Source organism: Anguilla anguilla, chromosome 4 (genome assembly GCF_013347855.1).
Source record: "Anguilla anguilla isolate fAngAng1 chromosome 4, fAngAng1.pri, whole genome shotgun sequence".
NCBI lineage: Eukaryota > Metazoa > Chordata > Actinopteri > Anguilliformes > Anguillidae > Anguilla > Anguilla anguilla.
In genome coordinates, this window is record NC_049204.1 from 47,963,327 (window position 1) to 47,985,803 (window position 22,477).

A 22,477-nucleotide genomic window follows, 5' to 3' on the forward strand; every position below is an offset into this window, starting at 1 on the left:
TCACCCTCCTGTTAAACTAGGGTACTTTAAAATCTTTCCAATAGGAACTGAATGTTATACAACACATTGATTTAATATAGGCTTTAAATATCAGATTCTTATTATTAAAAAATAAAAACAGCAGATACAAATTCCTTCTGTTAAGGAGCAATATCGATCCCAAAATCATAACCCTGGAGGAAGCAAGCATGGCTCCACACATTAAAAACAATGCTGCCGCTGCTGAAAATACACTCAAAAGTGTTCAATAAGAGATTTGTATCATAGACGTTCTACAGCATTATACTACGCTTTACACCACTGAGCAAAATGCACTGAACATGGAGGCACAGCTAACGTTAGAAGCCGTGCAGCGGGGCACTAGTGCTTGCATGCCAATGTGTTGCCTGAACCTTTAAACAGTTTAAGAAGTGAGGCCTGCTTGTTTGTGTTCTTACTGCCGGGGACGGAAGATTGCGTGTGAACGTCACCGGTCTCCCGAGTGGCAATTACAGCACGTCCGGATCGCAGGAAGACGGAGTTCTTTCCAGCATGCTTGACTGCCCTCTTTCTCTCAGGTCAACTTCAGCTCGTTTCTTTTAACCGTTTGTTCTACGTGACGTCTTCCTGACTCCCAGAAAATCAGTAGGAGCCTCAAAGGCTTAAAATGAGCTCGAAGCAGGCGGTACAGAAAGGTAAACGTTCATACATTTAAAAAGTTTAAATGGCAATTACAGGTCAAACGGGAACCAATATGTAAAAGCTGTTTTTAATATTTTTTTAAAGACATTACCACTAACTAGTGTGATTTGATCCAACTCAGGAAAGTCTGGCTCTAGTTCAGCCAGCAGTGACCATGGACTGGCTGGTCTTTGTGGGTAAGGGATCATTTGGGATCTATCTGAATCCTTCTATATTGTCAATCTGAACAGAAATTCTATTTTCCTTATGTTATCAGCTTTTCAGTCAGCTGTCTATACTCACCTGCAGTATTCCCAGCTTCAAATACCCACATTATCAGCATACGTGAACATTACGCTTGGTGCTGTCTCTTTAAAGTCAGCAACATCAGTCAGGGTAAGACTGCAACTGCTTCCTCCCTGTTCTTCCCTCTGAAAGGCAGCTGGCCACATCACAAAATAGGACAGACAGACGGACAGACATTATGTCACACAGTGAAACGGGCTGTGAGGGACGTCCAACAGTATCATAACTGCAGAGGCAGACTGCGTACGGGTCATCTATAAATGTCACTGTGCCGAGTGGGAGTGGTCTTTCGACATTCATCATTGCTTGGCTGATTTTAGTGCCCCAAAATGTCCAAAATAGGATGAAATGCAGTGAGCAGGGCAGGCCGGGTCAGCCCTACTGTTACTACAATGGAGGGAGCCTGCCTGCGAGCCTCTGTGCTTTCTCTCCCGCGGCCATGTGACTAAGCAGTAGTCTTCTGCCAGACTTACGACATTTCCAGTCACTGCTGCTGTCACTCCTGTCGTCATGGTGACTAAAAGGAGCTGCCTCTTCCACCTGGGATTTTCACAGGGTGTACTTTTTTTTAGAAAAAACCTTTTTTCAGAATCTATTTTTAGACAAAGCGACCATCTCAATTTCTTAGCTTCACTTTGAGGGGGTTGCTTAATGCAGGATTGGGAAAATAGCACAGCTATAAACCAAACCTGTAATTTAATTTGGATTATAAATGCACAAACACAATGAATGCGAGTTAGACATGTATAAAGGTTCTTAGGAGACCCTGTATATGTGAAATGCATAGACACTACACAGAAATGGTAGTGTACCTTGATTTAAATTATGTTCAAGACATACTCTTACCACACTAATAATCTAGATTAACCTGTGCTGCCAAATTTATTTTCTGATTTTCCTTTTTTTTCATACATTTATGTACATTCAAATGTACATTATTACAAATGCCATGTGCTACCAGTGTAGCAAATTTATGAATTTGACATTGAACTTAAAAATTGAAGAAACTAAAAAACAAAGAGATTCGAGGAGGGGCAGAGATTTTGGGATAGCAAGTCACACCAAACGAGGGTATATGAATGACCCTCCCCTTAACGAGGAGACAAGGTGGGAACTAAGGAAGTTCTGTCAACAGAATTACCAATGCTGTGCTCTTAAAGGTGAAGCCAGGAAGTGAAACTCTTCTTCACCAAAATAAAAATAAAAAATCAAACACTGTGCTGCAGGCAAAAAAATAAATTAAATAAAAATAAAGGGTTGGAACTTGGCTCCTGTTGAACCAGTCTGAGGCCCGCATGTTTAAAATAAACCTGTATGTCACAGCCACTAATTGGACAGTTAAATAAATAAATAAAATCCATTTTACAGTGCAACAGTTCCTACTGATCCTCTACCAAGGCAATCATGAAGTATATACAAATGCTTAGAAATGGTCTAGACAAAAAAAAAAAAAAAGAAATCAACGCATTTCTTCACATATGGATGCATACAGCACCCAGCACAAATGACAATTTCCCTCCTAAGTAAATTAAGAGACACGCCTTCACACAAGTTACAATTGAAAGCTGATATGTGGTACTGGGATTCTCAATGTAAAAGAGAGGAAGAGGAGCGAATTATGTGACATTTCCTCCTTCCGCCTGCTGTATATATAAAAATAGTTCAGCTTTTCATCCAGTTAATTTAGGACAGATGCGGGAGATCGTTGTAATAAAAAAATGAGGACAATTCAAGGTTGGAGAAAATATTCACCAAACCAATCCTGCTGGCTGCTCTGACCACTGGCCATTTTAAAACCGCTTAACGACCACACATTAAATTTTTAGGAGGAACTGCGTTATGCATATCATACTGATTCATTCCTGTTTAGAGCACACACTTCAAGGTGAAACAGCGCAAGATCTCATTACAGAAAATGGGGGGAAATCTCAGCAGATGCCTCAAACGCATTCAGTTCAGTCCTGCATAATCTCATCTTACTGAATGCATTCCTTGCTTAACAAAGGCTGGTGCAATCAGACAAGATTGTGATAAACCTTGCTTATTTGACACATTTAAAAATCAATAATGGCTCGTAAAAATGTTGAATTAAAAGTATTACTCTTATAAAATGTCTCTGAAGCCTACAAATGGAACTGCACTGCAATGTAAAAGTAAATCTTTTCTTCCGTCTCTTGTCTTGTAAGGCAAGACCAAAGCTTGTCCCTGTGGAGGCACGGGTATCAAAGGGCCAAAAAAATTATATTTTTAAAAGTCAGCAAGCAAGAAACCTGATAAAATACAACATAAATTACTGAAATATAGCTTTAACATTAGCTGACTCCAAATGCATGGTGTCAGTTCTCCACCATCCAGGTTCATCTTTAAAACAGTAGTCTGATTGCAACAAGTTCTTCAAGCCAATGAAAAAAGAAACTATCACAGAAAGCACAGCCCGGTACAGCAGAGGTTCCTGTCGTTGTGCCATGCTTGTTAAACACAGATTTAAAATATGTATATAGTTGTGGAAGTTCTTGTGTGCACACAAACATACATGGTAACAACATGTATGAATGCAGCACGTATGTTTGTGTCCTCTAAAAACAACGACGTTGCCGGGGCAGCAACAGCTGTTCCTCGAAAATGTAACCAGGTGACTGTTCCCAGGGTTCTCCAGGGGTGTAGGACCAGGCTAAGTCACGGAGCAGAGCAGCATTATGGCAGAGCAGAGGTGTGTGTGTGTGTGTGTATGTGTGTGTGTGTGTGTGTATGTGTTTGTGTGTGCATGTGCATTTGTGTGTGAGAGTGTGTGCCTGTGTATTGTGTGTGAAGGTGTGTGTGTGTGTGTGTGTGAATGTGTGTGTGTGAAAGAGTGTGTGCCTGTGTATTGTGTGTATAAATGTGTGTGTGTGTGTGTTGACCCATCATTGGTGAATGTAGGCATCCCTGTTCCACTCGCCCGCATCCCCCCTCTTTTTGGCGGTCACCTCCCCGTCCCTGTCCCTCTCCCGGTCCCGGTCCCTGTCCCTGTCCCTGTCCCTGTCGTAGTAGTGGTGGTGGTGATGGTCCCGGGAGGGCCGGTGGTGGTGGTGACCGCGCTGCCGGTTGCGCTCGTTGTGGTCCTGCTCGCGCTCCTTGGAGCGCTGGCCCCCCTGCGACTCGTCGGCGCGGTGATGGTGGTGGTGGTGGTGGTGGTTGTGCTCCCGGTGCGGGTGTGGGGGCGGGGCCTCCTCGTGACGCTGCCGCCCCGCCCCCATGGCCGCCGCCGCCACCGCCGCCGTCTCGCCCCCCCGCTCGTCCTGCTCCGGCAGGTCCTCGTGGGGCTCGATGTAGGCCGAGTCTCTGCTCTCCAGGGTCTCTGAGTTTAGTGTCTCCTGCCGGGACAGCGCCTTGCCCGGCTTGCTGCTGTGGTGGTGGTGGTGGTTGTGGTGGTCAGTCCGGCTGGAGGAGGAGCGGTGGTGGGTGTGCTGGTGTCTCTTGGACTCAGTCCGGAGGGGCTTCTCCTCCTCCCCCTCCCCATCCCCCTCCCCCTCCCTGTCCCTGTCCCCCTCCTGACCCCCCTCCTGATCCCGCTGCTCTTGGTGCTGATGATGATGATGATGATGATGGTGGTGCTGATGTTCCTCTCGAGAGCCCTTCCGCTCCCCCACTGTCTTCTCGACTTTCTGCTCACCCTGGGTTAGCAACACACTGCGTGTTAGTAAGGGTTAGGCACGCGCGCGCACACACAAACCACAAGCCACACACCGCACGCCGCACAGCACAACACACACATTCACGCATGCACACTCAAGAGTGTTGACAGTGCAGTACCAACCACTAAAAACCCACCGTGCTCCTGGAGGCTCCATGTCTGTTCTACACCACTTGCTCCAATCACATTCTAAGCTGCATATATGTATTTTTGTATTTTTCTTATGGATCTTCAACATAAACTGTTCTTAAGATGAAGCTGATTAGCCTTTTGATAGCGACCGACAGAGCCTCCAGAACCAGCGCTGATACCTCACTGAATATCAACGTGTAACGCCACTGCTACAAGCGACTGTCTCGTCCTAAGAAGCGAAGGGCACACTGCTCGCCATTGCACATCGCGCACTCACCGGCCGTATTGCTATCTGATTCAACTGAATTTTCCGTCTTGTTAATTTTCCCAAGGGATAGGGGAGGTAATGGGAGGAGGAAAAAATGAAAAAAAAAAAAAAAAAATTCAAAAAATGAAATACATGGAAAAAGACTGCAGGCACAGGTATTACTCTTATTACTGTACACTATGATCATCCCAAGCCCACATTTTCATTTGTTGGGCCTCCAGACGTAACATACACAACGATGTGCTGTAGTTTTGCATCAAATATGCTTTGTGATTTAGAATTTACACCCCTAAGAGCTGATATCAAAACTCTTACAAAGTACAATACTGACAGGTGTAGTGTAGTGGTTAGGAAACTGGGCTTGTAACTCAAAGGCTACACGACAGATTTCCAGGAGGGGCCTACTGAAGATACGCATTTGTTTCAATGTACAGCTGTATAAATTGGCTGTGTGTTAAGAAATTATGCATGTTATAGACTGGCTGTATGTTTAAGTTTCTCTAAGACTGCTGTATGATATCTAAAGCACTATGGCACTTGTTGGACATCTCAATTTATTTAATAAAACTTAAGAAGAGAGGCCAGGGACATTATGTTACTGATGGATCCGCTGTTATTTTGCGGACACTATGCTCATAAAAAGCTCATAAAAGAACTTCAAACTGACATTTCTGCAGCTCTGATGAATTTAGGGGGATGGCTTGGCACTATGGTGAAGGACAGTGCATTTTTCCTGGAAGCTTGTTTATGCGATACGTGCAAACATAGTGTGGCAAACTGAGTGTGCTTGGCACTGGTAGGACTGCCACTGTTTAACTTCACTGCTACTTCGGGCCGAATTTAGCTTGCGGTTATTCACTGGTTTCCAGACTAATAATAGCAAGGTCATTTTGTAGCCTACAAATAAATTCACAAAGTGGATTATCTTTAAACATATTCTAATGGTCACAACAATTATTTCAGGGATTAATATTTTGTCATGCAGACCGAAAGGGATCATAAATATCCAATATTTTTACACTCCACGTCTGAAATAGGATGTTAGTTTCAAACCTGTCAGTGGCAGTAAATTGTGTTAATACAAAATCACAAAATGCACTGAATCACATTGGCTGGACCATTTAAAGGATACCATAATACCATGCAGAGACAGAGACTGACCCAAGAGCAGCTGTATACTGGCAGTATGAGCCTTGCACCTGTAATAAAACTCAACTGCAGCACAATCTCTGTTTCAGAGTGGAAGCTGTCGATATGCTGGCAAGAGAGAATCCAGCACCTCTCGCACTGCTTAAATTCCTAATCTTATATCATCAGCGTGCCAGCAAACCCTCACTCTGCCGTCTAATGAAGTGCACAAAATCATCCTACCACTGCGCCACTAATTAGCCAGCCGAACATATCCTGCACTGAAAATACTTTCTCAGTCAAAAATAAAAAATCATGCAACTGGCAACTTGAAACCCCTATTATTGATCAGATATTACTACTAACATTAGTACATAACAAAAATACAACCAGTTATGAAAATCATGAAACATCTCACCAGGCTTCAAACTAGCACAACCATGCTCCTAGCTGACTAAAGCCATAAATGTTAGAGCAGAGTAGCGCTTCCTGAAAAATCCCATATTCCTATATTTTCTCTTGAAGATCTATTTTCTGTGTTCTCTCTCTCTATCTCACTATCTCTCTGTTCTCTCTATCCTGACACGGCTGTGCTGTGGAGGCTGCTCAGCTCCAGGGCGTCGCCGGTGTCCCTGGCCTCCTTGTCTCGGCCCAGCAGCAGGCCCACGTTGGCCCGCAGCTTGGTCAGGACCTGTACCTGCAGGTTGGAGATGGGCACGGGGCTGGAGGGCAGCGCTGCCGTGGCCAGTTTGGCCAGCAGGGGGTTGGGGGGGTTGCAGCTGGGCGGGTGGGTGGACTTCCAGTAGGCTTCTAGGTAGTCGGCCATGTGCTCGCACGCATCCTCCAGCTGGTTCTCATCCAGGATGATGTCAAACATCTCCTGAGGGAGGAAGGTAAGAGTGAGAAGAACAGCCAGCTTCCCGCCTCTCGTTAATGTCTGCCTCAAACCAGGCGTGCACAGGGGATTCAGCAGTCTGTCCAAATGGGGTTTTGGGTCACAAACTTTTCTTATTCCTCCCCTTTAGACTAAAGCAATAGACTAAAGGAGGGCATCTATCTTTTTAAGGGAAAGAAAAATCATGATATCAGATTGCGTCCCACTTTTCTCATTGAAAAAACATGAAGATATGTCAATTAGAGAAACAGGGTGACCCGTTTAATGGCACACCAAATTAATTAAAAGTATTTCAAGTGGATAGGTCCCCTGTGGTTTGGTGTGCTTTTAGACAGCAGGCGAATATGTTCCTCTAGCCTGAACACCACTCAATTGCTCGCTCGCATGAGATCATATTTCACATCAAGCACAGTGACCAAAACCTTAATAGGGAAATTACTCATTTGCTCACGTACCTCGTAAAACACATGCAAAATCTACAACCTGATCGCAGAATGTCATTCGTAATGTGTAAAGTGCGTGGCAAATGTTCTTTCTTGGCGTCAGTGAAGGCAGTTGTGCGTGTTCTGTAACGGTGCTTCTGGATGCTGAAATGGGGTGGGGGGGTCTGGGGGGGGGGGGTAATCTGTGGCAGTCGGGCTCATGTGTAATTGCTCTTGATTGCTAACTGCAGCGGCGATCTAGGCTGTACTCACGGGAGGGCACTGCGCCAGTTTGTCAGCTGCGACCATCTGGACATTTAAGTGCTTGGCCTGGGACTTCCCTCTCGACTTTATCAACCTCTGCAAGACCTGGGACAACAGAGTGAGAAACAAAGAGAGAGAGAGAGGGAGGGAGGTACAGAGAAAGAGAGTGGTAGCATAGTCAGAGAAGGCCATTTAACCAAACTCAAAGTTTTAGCTTACATTATTGTTACATTATTGTTATAATTACATTGTAATTATACAGTCTCCTTGCAGGTTTCAAACAAAGTGACTTGCACGTTCTAGCCCCCTACCGTACAACTGTTTGTTTAAATGGAACGTATGTCCCGCACCAAAATCAAGCCTCTGGCAGACCAATCGTAAATCCTGAGCTCTAAAGACCACAGCGTTGAGTCACTGCTGATTCGTCCCGTTACCACCATGACACCGGATTACATAAAAGGCCCTCTCTTACCGTAAAGCGGAGAGGAAGGCTCAGTCAGAACTGCCAGTGGAGCTACCACAGGGACGAATGCGTGAGACCTTGTTCCCTTTGAAGCAGCAGGAGCTGCTATGAGCCTGATTATATCAAACAGCTCAAATTCCTCAGAACTAAAATCTGAAATATGTTGCGCTGGAAATGGAGGGTGAAATGAGTGGTGCGGACCCAGCAGTACGCACAGAAGCAGCTGCATCTTATTTCAGTTCAGTTTTAAGTTTAAATGGGGTCTTTGGACAGGGCTCCTTTAATGGTCTGAAAAATATCCTTTGAATAACACTAATAAAATTCAATGTTAATTATACAAGTGCAATGATAGCAAACTTGGTAAAAGGAAAGCATGACTTTGGATGATACACAGATGTGATTTTCCTCTACTTTACATTCACAAAAAGCAACAGAGCAACAGTTAGACAACTAACAATTACGTTTGTAGTGAATTAGAAAGCAACACTGCTCATTTGTAGTGTTTCTATTTTTGGGTCCAGAAGAACATCCATTAGTACATGACTTGCAGAGTGGAGTCACACTGCTGGGGGATTCAATCCGAGTACTGTGGTTTAACATCTTTAAATTCGAGAGCCAGCGTTCTACTTATTTGAAATAGTTGCACACCAGCAGCAGCCAATACATAATGGAAAAGTGCAGAGAAAGAATCATAAATGTGTGACAAGTTAGTAACTGACACTTAAGGACAGTGTGCCACAGACTGCCTGAATGAGTGATCTTGGGTGGTTTCACAGTTGGATCTCTATGGTCTCTATTTAATGTTGTTTGTTCCACCTTCTCATCGATCTTTTAATCACAACGCCATCATTTTCTCCAGGAAGAAGGTCATGGTGCTAAATCGAGTCATGCCTTGGGGGCCGTCAAGTGCGTTATGACTTTCCAGGGCATCATTCACAGTGCCTGCGCTAAGCCTCATTTAATATACAAGCAATATGATCGCTGACAGCCAGACATCCATTCCATGTATATGAGGAGTGCTGGCACATGTTCCAGCTAAGCTCCACATTACTTCATTAAACTGTCAATCTCTCCATCTACAATGATGGACACCACACCATCGAAATGCATTCGCTGATATAAACGTAATTTGAATGGGTTTACTAAACGGTCCTACGATAAATTTAAAACTACATCCCCCAACTCATTTTCTTCCAAATAATTCCACATTCTCTACTTCCCTCTTACACCTACTGTGGCATCTCACTTCACGTTGTAAGACTACATACTGAAACTACTGTAGTTTGGGACCCTAATGACTTAGCATCAGCACTGCTTAAACCTGCATGTATGCACATACAGTATGTACATCATTCTGGATAAGTTAAAATAAATTCCCGAATGTAATGTAAACGTATACAGACAAGATGAGCAATGCGGTAGTTCAGTGGTAGAGGACAGAAATTATTTGGGGACTCTGAGTGTCCTGATGGGCACGCATGTTGGCTTGATGGTGCTGGACCTCACCTTGGGAGATGAAATCTTGACGTAGACGATGATGGGGGCCAAGGAGGTCTTCCCCAGCTGCGACGGATGGTTGATGGTGTCGGCGTCCAGCACCACCAGCTGCAGGGTCCGTGCCAGCTCGAATATCCGCTCAATTTCACTCTGGACCTCGGCTACGGGACACAAACACAGAATGCCATCCTTAGCCCGTTACCGTACATGGTCGTATCACTGCCAGCACATCCAGCACTGCCTGTGCAAACTCTCACAGTCAGCATATAAATCTGTGAAAGATCGTTTATTTGTGCTCCAGGGCGTCAGCAGTGCTTCCCCAGCTTATATCCTGCTGTTGGTGCGGAAGAAAGGAAACACACTCTCAAACTACAAACTAAATATGATGCTATATGGCACATACAACAATATTCTAGCCACATATTACATATAAGGGGCTCTCACAGAGTACTGAAATACCACTGAGTACGCTCTTAATATGGCTTTGATTGTGCTTACAAAATTACAAACATCTACAGGACTGCTGAAAGCCTTTTACTGTTCAAAGTATGGAAGCAGTCTGAGTATGGAACTGGTGTTCATTTTTTCCATCGCTTCCTAAAACACAATCAAACGAAGGAAAAACACCTGTAAAATCAGCTAACAGGTGTGCACATGTATGACACAGATAAAGGGATGCTGGATAGAGGGAATGACAGATAGCATGGCCCTTGGCACTGAAAAAAAGATGGCACAGGAGTTTAGAGGGAGGTGCTCAGACATGCTCAACAGGTCCTTCCTAACAGTGAGAACGGTACAGAGAAGAGGGGGTGGAGTGACCATATGCATGAGAAGAAATGGGCCACAGAGACTCACTCCTTGCTAAGGCTCATGTAGCCTGTATATTTATCAGCAGATATCTACAGCTGTTCACTGCGAAGGGGCAAACCCTTCACATCTCATGGACACTGAGGAAAGCTAAGCAAAATATCAGCTTGTTTCAGGATACAGTGAATATCCTGCACAGGTCAGACAAAACAACAGAGATGCAGACACTCCCAAGTGCAGACTTTGAAAATGTATGGCTCCCTTAGAAAAGTGGTAACATTCTGTGGAATTCTGTTGGATTAGAACAATATTAGTTCATAATATTTTTTTCCAACACTTTGCATGTGCTACAAAAAGCACTCTATGACAAATCACTGACAACTACACAAATATATGTAAACATAAATATAACTAGCTTAAGTAAATGTGAGCCTTGATGGGTGAATGGCCTGTTCTCATCATTTGTATGTTCTTATAGTGATTTATTTCCAGAGCATATGTTTTTTCTAGGGGCTGCATTGCTGAAAAATACCGTCACATACGGATTGTTGCAATCACTCAAATTTACTGCGGCTAATCTACGAGCTGAACGAAGCACGCATGCCTCAGAGAACATGTAAAGCGGCTAAAAAAGTATGACCTCTCACCTCAACGTCGGCGCGCAGAGATAAGTTTCCGACTCTGGGAACGACTCGCCTAATTTATGCCTGACGATGGGCAGGGCCGGTGGGCACCCGCCCGCCCGTTCTCCGGTTCCAGCGCCAGGTTTAACTCGGGACAGCTGCATCGAACGGCGCGTCAGGAGCGCCGGGCCGCGCGAGACGATCCGACCGCAGATTACTGCCTCCCTGTTTCTCTTGGCCGCGGTGAACCGTGAGGTTACTATTTAGGAATCCGTTTTGGTCCAATCAACACTCATAAATCAACTCGCTAAAATCAAAGGGGAGGTGGGGGGAGGGGCCAAATCTGATATGCTGATATACTGATATGATATGATGATTTTCCTCCGACAAACGCAAACCAGAAGCAAAAGCCAGTCTCCGTTTTCCGATACCCGTACGGCTTGTCCAAGACGTCATTAGAAATCCTTTTAATCTCCGTCTATAATCTGTAAATAGCTATGGTCTCTTAGCACACAACGGGCACAGCGCAAAACAGGCTCGCAGATGCATTATACAGCACATGCCCAAAGGGTGTGGAAAAGGGAAAGGGATATGAAGGCAAAAGAATGGGGAAAAGCATAAGAGATACATTTGTTTAAAAGCAGAAAATGACCAAACTGTGTGCTAAGAAGTGTGTGGCGCAGCAGTACAATGGTGCCCATACCCGTCCAAGAATACTTTGTGTCATGCATAAAATTGCACATTCAAATGCATTGTAATGTAACAGATGCATTTTCGAAATGAAACTGTTTAAAAGTGAGCGCTTCACAGGCACAAATCATCACAGAGCCTTTGTGCGTCAGAGTGCGGATCGGTGCACATCCGGCTGGTGTACTTCTACATCGCCGCCTGCTCATCCGGCACCCCGTACAGGACGAAATGAGGGCTCGAGGGTTTTTTTTTTTGCGAGCGCCATGGCAGAGGCAGGCAGCACCCCCCCTCCCCCCGTGGCTCGGGACGGGGCCTGGCCTCCGCTGACGTGCGTCCGGTCGCGGCTGACATGACCTGCCCGTCAGGCCGCGCATTCCTTCCTGCTTTCGGGGTCAGCCTGTGAGCGACTTCCACCCCCATCGCAAAACATGTCCCGGAATTTCCCACAGAACGGGGGGCGCCCTGGGAGCCAACCGCAGGGGCCGGGGGAGAGAGGGAGAGAGGAAGAGAGACGGACTTGCCGGGCGATAGCTTCGATGCACGCAAGGGATTGTGGGAAGGCTCCGAACGTTAACCGCACGCATCAGACTGAGAGCCCTCCCCTCCTCACACCCATAGTACTACAACCAGCCAGAGACCATGAGCTAAACCACGAGCCTGTCTGGCATCAGCACCAACGGCAATGAGAGAGAGGTGCCGGCCAAGCCCTGGGCCGAGGTCTGTTTCTGTTCCGCACTGGGGCTGCCCGGAGGAGAGCTTCTCTCTGAGACCCGGTAGGAAAAGGCGCCTCGGTCCTTACCCAGATTTGAGCGTGTGTTGGACCGCTCGATTATGGCGTGTTTACTGGGGTTGTTCAATACTGAGCGTTTGGCAAGCGAGATGTCGGCTGTGACCCGCGTGATGGATATCCTGCAATGAGAGGAAGGAGCATTCAATCTTTGTGTGAGACAGATGAAATGACCTTCATTATGCGTGGGTCATCAAAATACAAAGTGCGCATTCAGTATGAACTATAGCATTATAGCATTCAGTGTGCAATATATCCAATTCAGTACAAAAGGAATTTCTGAAATACAATTCTAAATAAAAAATGTAAGTGTTATACTCATGATTCATCTTTCCATCGACTAAGTCATAATTTCCAGTATGAGTATGAGAATAATAGAGTCTGTATTTGAGTAACAGGGATTCCATGTCATTTCCAAGAAATGCAGAACCCATTTGGCAGACACCTGAGCATCCCAAGTAATCTGTGGCCAGTTAGGGAAACGTGACACACTGGTGTTAAACAGCACCAAACACTTCCCAGAAACTGGAAATACTGCAGACTCAATTTGGAAGATTCCCACGAGAATAATTTACATCATTTTGATCTGTAATACATTGTTAAGTTTATAAAAATGGATCAAAATTAATTTCTGACATTGCTAGTGAGTTACAAAAACATCAGTTGATATTTATGTGAAGTACTGTTACACAAGAGGGTGAAAATAGAAAGGCTTTCATGTTTTGGGGAAAATAGTTTGCTGCCAGTATGAAAAACACCAAAACTTACCTCCCTTCAAATCTGTGTTTCAGGAAGTCAAAGAGTGCTTTCTGCATCATGTCTGTCACCTGAAATAAGAGAAAGATCAAATCCTAGTAAGCATCTTCTGATGATGTCAGGATCTGAGTAAGTATGCTAAATTTACATGGATAGAGAAGGCACATGTGGGTAAGTGCTTAATAAGGTAATTTATGCAACAAAGAGTAATTGCTTTAATTTCTCTGAGATTTCTCAACTGCAAAAAAAAAAAAAAAACTGCTGGATTGAGGGTGGTCCAACTGGGGTCAGACATTCCAGAGAGGTGGACTTGTATGAAATATGAATGAGATTTTTTGTTGTGTTAACTCAACAAAAAAGATTACAGATTTAAAGCAAATTACGGATAAAAGACACTTACCTCATACCCTTTCAATGAGGGCCCCACCAAAACCACAGGACGCATGGAAGGCACAACATCATATGGAGGAATATGCTCCGTCTGCAGGTCAGGAAACCAATGTTTATGTGATCTTTAAAGAATGGCGATGCATACATTAGGCCAACAACATTAGCCCATTAACTTCAGCTCACTGTTAACAATGAATCAGGCATGCCGTCCCCATGTCCCTGTACTCAGCACAGTCGCTTTGTGTCTAAAATTAATTCTTATATCAGCATAATAGTAAACTAAGGCCTTAAGCCAAATCAAACCTAACCTAAACCTCATATTCATGGTCATTTTACTTATTGTTGATAGTGATGCTCTCGGTCGAATTTGTTCAGAATTAAAGGATTGAATTACAGCAACTGTAGATGGAAACGTGATTTGAGTACAGAGGATTCTGGGAAATCCCGGGGAGTGTCTCTTTCATTGTGCATATGTTAGACAATCAAAATGAACATTGGTCATTGGTTAATCTGATACACACAATAACAAACGTTACAGTTAAAGAACGTTATTAGAAACGAAACAGCATAAAAACCACACACACACTGAAACACAGAAAGGGAGCTCACAGCACCCACCAGCAGGCTTACTTTCATTTGTCTGTCTTTTCAGTGAGTGAAAATCTGAGCTGTGTGATAACTGAAGTACAGGGCAGCACCGCGCTAAAGGAATACAGCCACCCTGTTTATAAGAATGGAAAGACTCTTTCTGTGCAAGAGGCAGATGCTGATTCCGGTGCTATTATACCAGCAGTAATGGAAATGGAATGACAGTGTAGATGGTCCCTCCCTCTCTCTTTTTCTCCCGGTCACTAGTTTGCCCTCTCTCTCTTTCTCTCCCATTTCATTCTCTAATCTCCCTTTAAAATTTTTTTCCCTTCATTCCTCTCTCACTTACTGTCTCTCCCCCACATTTTCTGCTCTCTCTCTCTCTCTCTCTCTCTCTCTCTCTCTCCCATCTGGTGCTGGCACTGACTTCTCTCGAGGGATGTCATGTTATATCAATATGCTAAAAGCACCGGGGAACATTTCTGCTGCTGGCACCATAGAACTGGTGTCTGTATTTATTATTATTATTATTATTATTATTATTATTATTATTATTAATAATAATAATAATTTTATTATTATTAATAATAATTTTATTATTATTATCATTATTATTATTATTATGAGGCTAACATTCATAAAGTGATTGATTCTCTGAATGTTTGGGGCTCTGGGTGTCTGCTCCAGCTCAGGATGTCCTGAGTCCAGACGTGATTCCTTAGAGCCCATTACACACTGTACGCTGTCAACAAAGACAATCTCACATGTCCTTGCAGTCAAGCCAAAAAAGCACTCATGGGATTTCACTGTTACTGAGAAGCTTGGAACAAACCTGGCACAGTGTTGTACAGAAGGTGCTTTATGTCCTGAATAATGTGAGTTGCTTGAATGCTTAGTACAGTTCTGTGATGTATTTCATGAAACTTGAAGTGCTGCAACCTAACCAAGTGTTCTGTAATTTGAGGGTTAAAGGACTCATGTTAAAATCCACCATTGCGTAAAAAAGCTAATTGAGCAGATGCACGTATTTGACTGTTCCTGCATGTGCAAGGTGACAGTGAAGTCCCATTCTGTGAAAGTCATCACAGACACGCCCAGCACGCACATACCCACACACAGGCAAAACAAGGACGTGATGACAAAGACATGAAAGGGAGGGAGAAAACCGTCAAACTGTCAAAGCCACAGAGTCCCTCCCCAGGCCCGGGCAGGGCCGGAAGGGCCTCCGAAACCCACTTACCGACTTCTGCCTCTGCTTAGCTACGGCGAGATGGAAGAGGAGAGAGAGAGAGGTTGAGTAAAGGCATGCATGTTAATGGCCTGTCACAGGACACTGAGGAGACACAGAGCGGCGGGAGCGATGGCGGACAGCCACAGGCGGGAAAGCCGTGCGCACGGACACAGAGGAGACGCCGTCACGACCGTTACCTTCTTAAAGAAGGGCATTCGTTTCTCTTTTGCTAGGGGAGACATGACAGTGTTTGGGCTGGCTTTAGGGGAGCGGTGGTTGACTGGAAGCTCATTATCTTCGGGGTCTAAACCAGTGGCGTCTATGTCAATGGCTACACACACATATACACACACACACAGACAAGGGGACTGTTACACACGGGCCAACACAGTCACCTGCTGGACACAAAGGCAACAACAATAAAGCAAAACCGATGACAGTAACACTTGTTATTACACATACAAAATGTAAACTACAAAGCGAGCTGAAATAATTATGCTGAATTGCCTGGAAATGACAATATATTCTTTTATTAAAACTCATGTTACTATTTAAAGCAATCATGATATATTTTATGGCATTACACACAACATAAATTAAATGTTTCAATGATGTGTAATTGCACACACAGTATTGAAAAATATCTAAATATATTAAATTGTGCAATGTAATATCTAATGCAAGCAAAAGCTACATAAATTGAGTTTTCTTGAAAATAAGGGTCACATACGTCTTAAATATATTTATATACCATTTCATATTTCAACAGCTAATGTACAAGATTGATAAAAACTCCAGGCAAAACATATCTCTATTTATAATTCCAGCTCAGATATGTCATGACAGTGAACACACTCATTAATCAAAAGAGCAAACCAGTACCACAATATGCAAAAGCATTACACAGCAGGTCCATAGAACACAACAATGTTAAGGGGCACCAAAACCAATCACATGCGAGCAGGAGTACATCAAATAAGCAAAACAAAAAAATAAATATTTTAGCTCCAGACAGATATACTACACTCAACTGAAGGAGGCAACAGTCACAAACTATTCAAATAATTATTTTCTTTCCTGGTTTCAGCATCCAATCACCGTCCAAGCATCACCAATAAAGCACCAATAGCCCCACATAAAGGTGAGACTGTTATTCGTGCTTTGGTTTAGTTTATCTGCGAATGTGCCTCAGCTGTTACAGACTCTAGTCTGTGTTCTTTTATAAATTTGACCCACTGTGGTTATCTGCACCTCCCTGTCTGAGAGGAACCAACTTCCAGAGCTGAATGCGACTTCAGCACGACCCATTCATGTAGAACTGAGAGGCACAGGGCTGCTCTGCTGAAGGATATTAACACATGCGGAACTGAACTGCTTCCTGTGCCAGGGGTCAGCCGGACACATGCGAGACACTGTGTGACGTCTGTGCAGGAGTGTTGTGATGTAGTGCTGCTCTGGTGCCAGGACCAGCACAGGTTACCGGCTGATGTACTATGTGACGGGTTGCTATATGAGGTGTGTTTCATTTTAAAGAAGAACAAACGAGGACAAACGCAGTCACTAAATATCACCTTGGAGTGGCTGAGTTCAGTTCACATCAGAGGAACCAAAGGTTAACAGGGTAAATTAACTTTTAAAAATTACATCCAAAATACAGATTTAGCAGCACTTAATTCATATTAAAAATAACTAAATCTACCCGGCAGCATGATTATGCAAGGCAGTAAAAAACCAGTGGTGCGAACATAAACTACTCTCACTGAGACCTGTTTCTGTAACCATCACATAAAGAACAACATGCTTGACTGATAAGTGATATGCTTACTGTAATCATATTGCTTTATTACCACATAAAAAGTGTTGAACTTGTCATTACCTTTATCAAGTTCATAAATTTGACAGTGCGTCAGGTATCACGTGGTCAGGTTAAGAGGAACAGCGTCAGCTGCTCCAGCAAGTGCAGTGGTTACACTGTACAATCTCAAGGCATGAGTGCCTCAGGGACAATGCACTTAATCATGCTCCACCTGCACGTGGTCCTGAGGGCTACTGGACCAGGGTTTATTCTAATACAAGGCACCAAATAGCACAGAGAAGGGATGGGGAGGTTAATATATGAGCCTGGATGGGCCCTCCTTATGGGAAATCGATTTCATATGATTTTTATGACGACTCCTCTTGTGTCATTCAAGGTCTCCTGGAAGAAAACATGGCTTTTTTTTTTCAAACCGACTGTGTGACCACTGTGAACTCAGCAGGTTCGGAATGTGCAGACTGCACAGCCGGACTGTAATTCAGATTCTCAATGATACGCCTCAAAAGTGCAAAATCCAGAGCCCTTACGGGAGCTGTCTGGACTCCAGAGGCAGAGGTCGTGTACTCAAGAAAATCCTCTACATTTAAAAGCACAAACCCCAAACTGTCACTCACCAGAGGAAGGAGGGGTTGACTTCCTTGAATTTGGAACGACGTCACCTAAACTGGTGGAGGAGTTTGCTCCAGATTTACTGAAATATAAAAAGGAAAATATAATTCTCAAATGAATGAATTAATTCGTGAATAAATCAATGGATCAAACAATCAATAAATCAATAAAAAAGCAAAGTATTTTGTGGATTACAACTACAAAAAAACAGTAAAATATCTATTGTGCTATGAACTGTTTCTTTTCAATTCAACAATCATGAATAAAATTGTTATTCGTTATCATCCGAAAGCAGAACCATAAGAAATGGCCACTGTGTAATATTTACACAGCTGGAAACAGCTTCCATCAGAAAACCCAGGCAGGTCAGCTCTATATCAGTGTGGTTATAGGGAAGGGTAAGTATTATTCTCCTGACTAACAGCACCAAAGACACACCTAAATAAAGCACTTACAATTATTGTCTTCCCTGTTGACCTGCAGAGTAACAGACTGATGACCCTGGGGGAGCCATGCCCTCAGGTGGGCGTGGCCACCCGCTCCTACCTGGAGTGGAACTTTCCCTGTTTGGCTCGCTGCTCCTGATGGAACCGCCTGTTCTCGAGCTTCACGGGACTGGGGATGAACCCGATTTCGCAGCCTTCCTTCACCAGCCGCCCTATCCACCAGTCATTATTAAACTTCTACAAGAGTGGAGAAGGGGGAGCACGTGTTAGTATCGCAGAGAGGGGAAAAGGAAGCCAGGAATCACTGAGTGTTTCTGAAACCTTTTCATCGCTAATTCCCAATCCTAACAGGGCTTGTTTTCACAACATCTACCAAAATCCCAGAGGGCAAAGACTAGCACTGGCCTCCTCCAAAGCTAGCGAAACCCACTCTCAGAAAAAAGGGTTCCAAACGGCTCCTCTGTGTCTCCATAGAGGAACCATGTCTAGATGAAGGGTTCTTCATCAGGCAAAATGGTTCAGTCTGGGAGCTTTCACACCCACAGGGTTCCATAAAGAAATATAAATGGTATGAAGACGAGCCAAAAAAACAAAACAAAACAAAACCCTTTTTCTAAGAGTGTAGTTTGTTGTGACTAGTTACTAGGCAGCATAACGTGCCTGAAGGAGAACGCAATTTTGCCTGATACAGGCGCAGCTCACGCAAAATGTTGCACTGCCAGTTAGTGCCACTGCAGAACGGTGAACAACTCCAGTCGACTATTCCCTCCCGTGGCTACTTGCCCGATTATCCAGCAAGTTGCAAAGCAAGTTTTAGTCGGCTCTGGACCAAAACTTGGTGCTTTTAGTCCCTTTAGAGTGCCCGTTTCTGAAATCCATAGCACAGCCTTATCCGTCACAAGCTACAAGGCAAAACTGATCCTAAATCAGCACTCGTACTACGAGGCCCTTTATGAATACAAACTCTGGTTTTAGTGACATGACACACTCCGTCTGATAGCTAGTTATAATTAAAGCCGTTCCAAGCAGACAGATTCTCCTGTGCTTTCTGACAGGCTTCTCCACTGACAGGTCTCAGTGAATGGGCCCACCCGTACTCACCTCCTTGACGTGAAGGAAGTCTTTAGCTTCAAAAGAAATAGCCATGCCTGGCACGGGTACGTCATCGTCATGGTTGGCGCTGTAGTGGACATTTGTGCGAACAGCAAACGCTACCGGTTTAGTCTGTCCGCAAAAAAAGGGACAGGGGAGGGTGGGGGAACAAAAGAAATAGGAGTTACCTTTGGTTTACCTCCTCGTACATTCAACCTTTTTGCAGGCAGCTCACACCAGACAAAAAAATGCATGCACACAACCCTTTGGATGAATGCACCCCGCTCAGCATTTGAGCACTACCTGAGCTGAGGAAGCATTCCATTTATGATCCTGAATATTTCATCACATTGGTACTGCAAGAGACTGTACTTCTATGCCCCATTTGCATGAAAGAGAGACAGAGATAGAGAGAGAATGAGAGCAAGAGAAAGAATGTGAGAGAGAGAGAGTGAGCGAGACAGAGAGAGTGAGAAAGCAAGTGTGTGCGCAAAGGAGTGAGAGTCAATGTGAGAAAAAGAGAATGTGAGAGAGAGAGAGAGAGAGCGAGAGTGTGTGCGTGTAAGACAGAGAGGGAGAGTGCATGTGTGTGTGTGTGTGTGAGAGAGAGAAAGAGAGAGAGAGAGAGAGAGAGATATGCAGGGCCAGACTTGAGAAGCAGCAGACATTGGGCTTTAATGTTCCACAATGCTTATTTACAGCACGTCTCCAGCCAGCGGAACAATCGCGCATTTGTGGGATATTTTCATCTCATGGTGAGAGGTGTAAAAATACTCTCAGTCGGGGCTGCTAGGGGACCTGTGACTCACCCACGCTCCGTGATCTCCTCAGTAATGAGTCTAATAATGTGCAGGCCCCCTCCCCTCTCCCCTCCGGCCCAAGACTGCCAGCCCCTGCCCCCCTTACTGCTGGGGTTCTGTGCCACTCCCACAATGCTCTGGCACACCTGACCCCTTTCATTAAGGGCAGCTGGGCCTGGAAACCAGCGGTGGGCTGATCAAAAACACCACCAATCAATCCGATAGCCTATCAAAACGCATTTGCTACAGTGGACGCTAACAAGTTTGTTGTCACAAAGTGCTGTACAGATGTTTCAGTGAAGCTTGCCTTAACAATCATATATTATCGCGTAAATCTAATGTGGAATTTATTTTCATTCAGTTTTCTCAGGGAAAAAGTATGTGCACTTTAAAATTGGTAATAAGTAGTAGAATTAATTTTATGTGCATGACATGTTTTAAAAGCTTAACATGAGTCACTTGATAAAAAAAAAAATGTGACTTTATGTATTTGAAAGAGGACCCAAGGGAGTGTGTGCTTCCACTGGAGGTTTATTATTATAATCATAAACAACCCGTAGTGCTGTTCAAAAAATCCCCTAAAAAGCCTGACAGCACACAAATCATATTAAATCTCTTACCAAATTTCTGGAGTCACTTTAAATTCTGCCCAGCAACATTTCTTCCAACACAGGCACCCTCCTCCTCCACAGGAGTAACCTTCCCAATTAAATGGCCCTTTAGACTGATACCCAGCCAATGTATTCTGCGACGGAAATCAATGGAAATGACGGGGGAGAAGAATAGGAACTGCTCTGACATTTGTCATTCCATTTGTCATGCCAGCTGATCTCTTCCATAATGTGGATCTCAGTCCATGCAAATCCCCTCCATTGTAGTAACGCATTACACTTTCTGGGAAAAAGGGATTTAACAAAGATTTAAAAATAGGTCATTGTTGCAGGGGCAAAAAAAACCTGACTACAGCCACCAAAATATCCATTTAAAACATGCTCTTAAAGCATGGAATACTATTGGACATTACAATAATCTCCACTGTGTCTGACGCTGGTTGCACTGGTCAGTGACGCTGGTGTGCCCTCTTCCATACGGAGTTTACTCTAGGGACGCCAGCGTGACGTGACCGGCATCACCAATTTAAAACCGGCGAAGGAGAAGCGGCGCACCTGAAACTAATCTCCTCGCGCACATCCGCACCTGTCCGCGCCTTGCGCATACCTTTCGATGAATGGCGTTGGATTGGGAAGAAAAACTACAGAGGGAGGAGAAATCGGGGAAGCAGCCTTGCGGAGGGCAGGGGGCTGGGGGGGTGCTGAATGTCCTGGGGGACAGCCGGGGAATGAGGGAGTGTGTTCCTGGAGCACTTAACAAGCGGGCAGTAACGATTTTCTGCCATCTTCAGTCACAGGCGCACGTGTGCAATGCGGAGGACAGTTTGCATTTAATGATTACCCTTGGACCCACTGAGGAGTGCTGAATTTGTAGGGGGTGGGGGGTGTCGGTGCTCTCCCATATCTGCCTACAGCACACAAGATTGTCCAACAACAGTCACCTCAGATTTGCATGGGCGCCTTTCTGCCAGATGCCTATGGCAGCGATCCATTCATAACGTGGTCTTTCAGTTTACTTTTCACGAGGCCAGGACAGCTCGCCTCCAGGCTTCGAGTGTGACACTCAAGCATCGTTGTCGGATCTACTTAAACTAATGACTGTGACAGAAGATTATTTGGTTCAATCGAGAAAGTAATTACTCCCCTCAGGTGTTTGAAGGTCCAGGCAACTGTAGTTACATTCCACAGAAGTGACAATTGATTGTCTTATTAATATTTCTTTCAGGTTTTTAACCAAATTATAACCATTAAATTGTAATAAACACTATTAAATTATTGTCATCTGTTCCGCAGACAAGGACAGGGTGCACGTGTATCCTGAGCCCATTCACATTCACATCCATAAGACAGATCATTATGTAAACAATTCCTCATCGCTAGCTAGGTTAGAGCCAGTTAGGGCAGTAACCTTACACTACCAGACAAAATGAAGGAAAGCAACATAAACTAGGCTTTACCGTCCTTTAGTTAAACCTGAAGACCATCCAATGTGTAATGACGTTGTAACACTAAGGTAATGTACA

General features: G+C 44.3%; 1 protein-coding gene across 8 annotated transcripts in view; it reads right to left on the reverse strand.

Annotated features, from left to right (window-relative positions):
- Positions 1-1,823: 1,823 nt before the first annotated feature.
- cacnb2a (calcium channel, voltage-dependent, beta 2a) overlaps positions 1,824-22,477 on the reverse strand; it is an 85,293-nt gene continuing 64,639 nt past the window's right edge. For 5 of the 8 annotated variants that reach the window (XM_035413990.1, XM_035413991.1, XM_035413993.1 and 2 more), the window contains 11 exons: positions 19,553-19,675; positions 18,552-18,688; positions 18,011-18,087; positions 15,778-15,911; positions 13,772-13,852; positions 13,384-13,442; positions 12,628-12,737; positions 9,718-9,869; positions 7,758-7,853; positions 6,865-7,047; positions 3,870-4,619 (listed from right to left, as the gene is read on the reverse strand). In XM_035413990.1, the coding sequence (XP_035269881.1) occupies positions 3,870-4,619; positions 6,865-7,047; positions 7,758-7,853; positions 9,718-9,869; positions 12,628-12,737; positions 13,384-13,442; positions 13,772-13,852; positions 15,778-15,911; positions 18,011-18,087; positions 18,552-18,688; positions 19,553-19,675 (1,902 nt within the window). Of the gene's footprint in view, positions 4,620-6,864; positions 7,048-7,757; positions 7,854-9,717; positions 9,870-12,627; positions 12,738-13,383; positions 13,443-13,771; positions 13,853-15,589; positions 15,610-15,777; positions 15,912-18,010; positions 18,088-18,551; positions 18,689-19,552; positions 19,676-22,477 lie in introns of all 8 variants that reach the window. The other 3 variants (XM_035413989.1, XM_035413994.1, XM_035413987.1) reach the window with 2 other exon arrangements.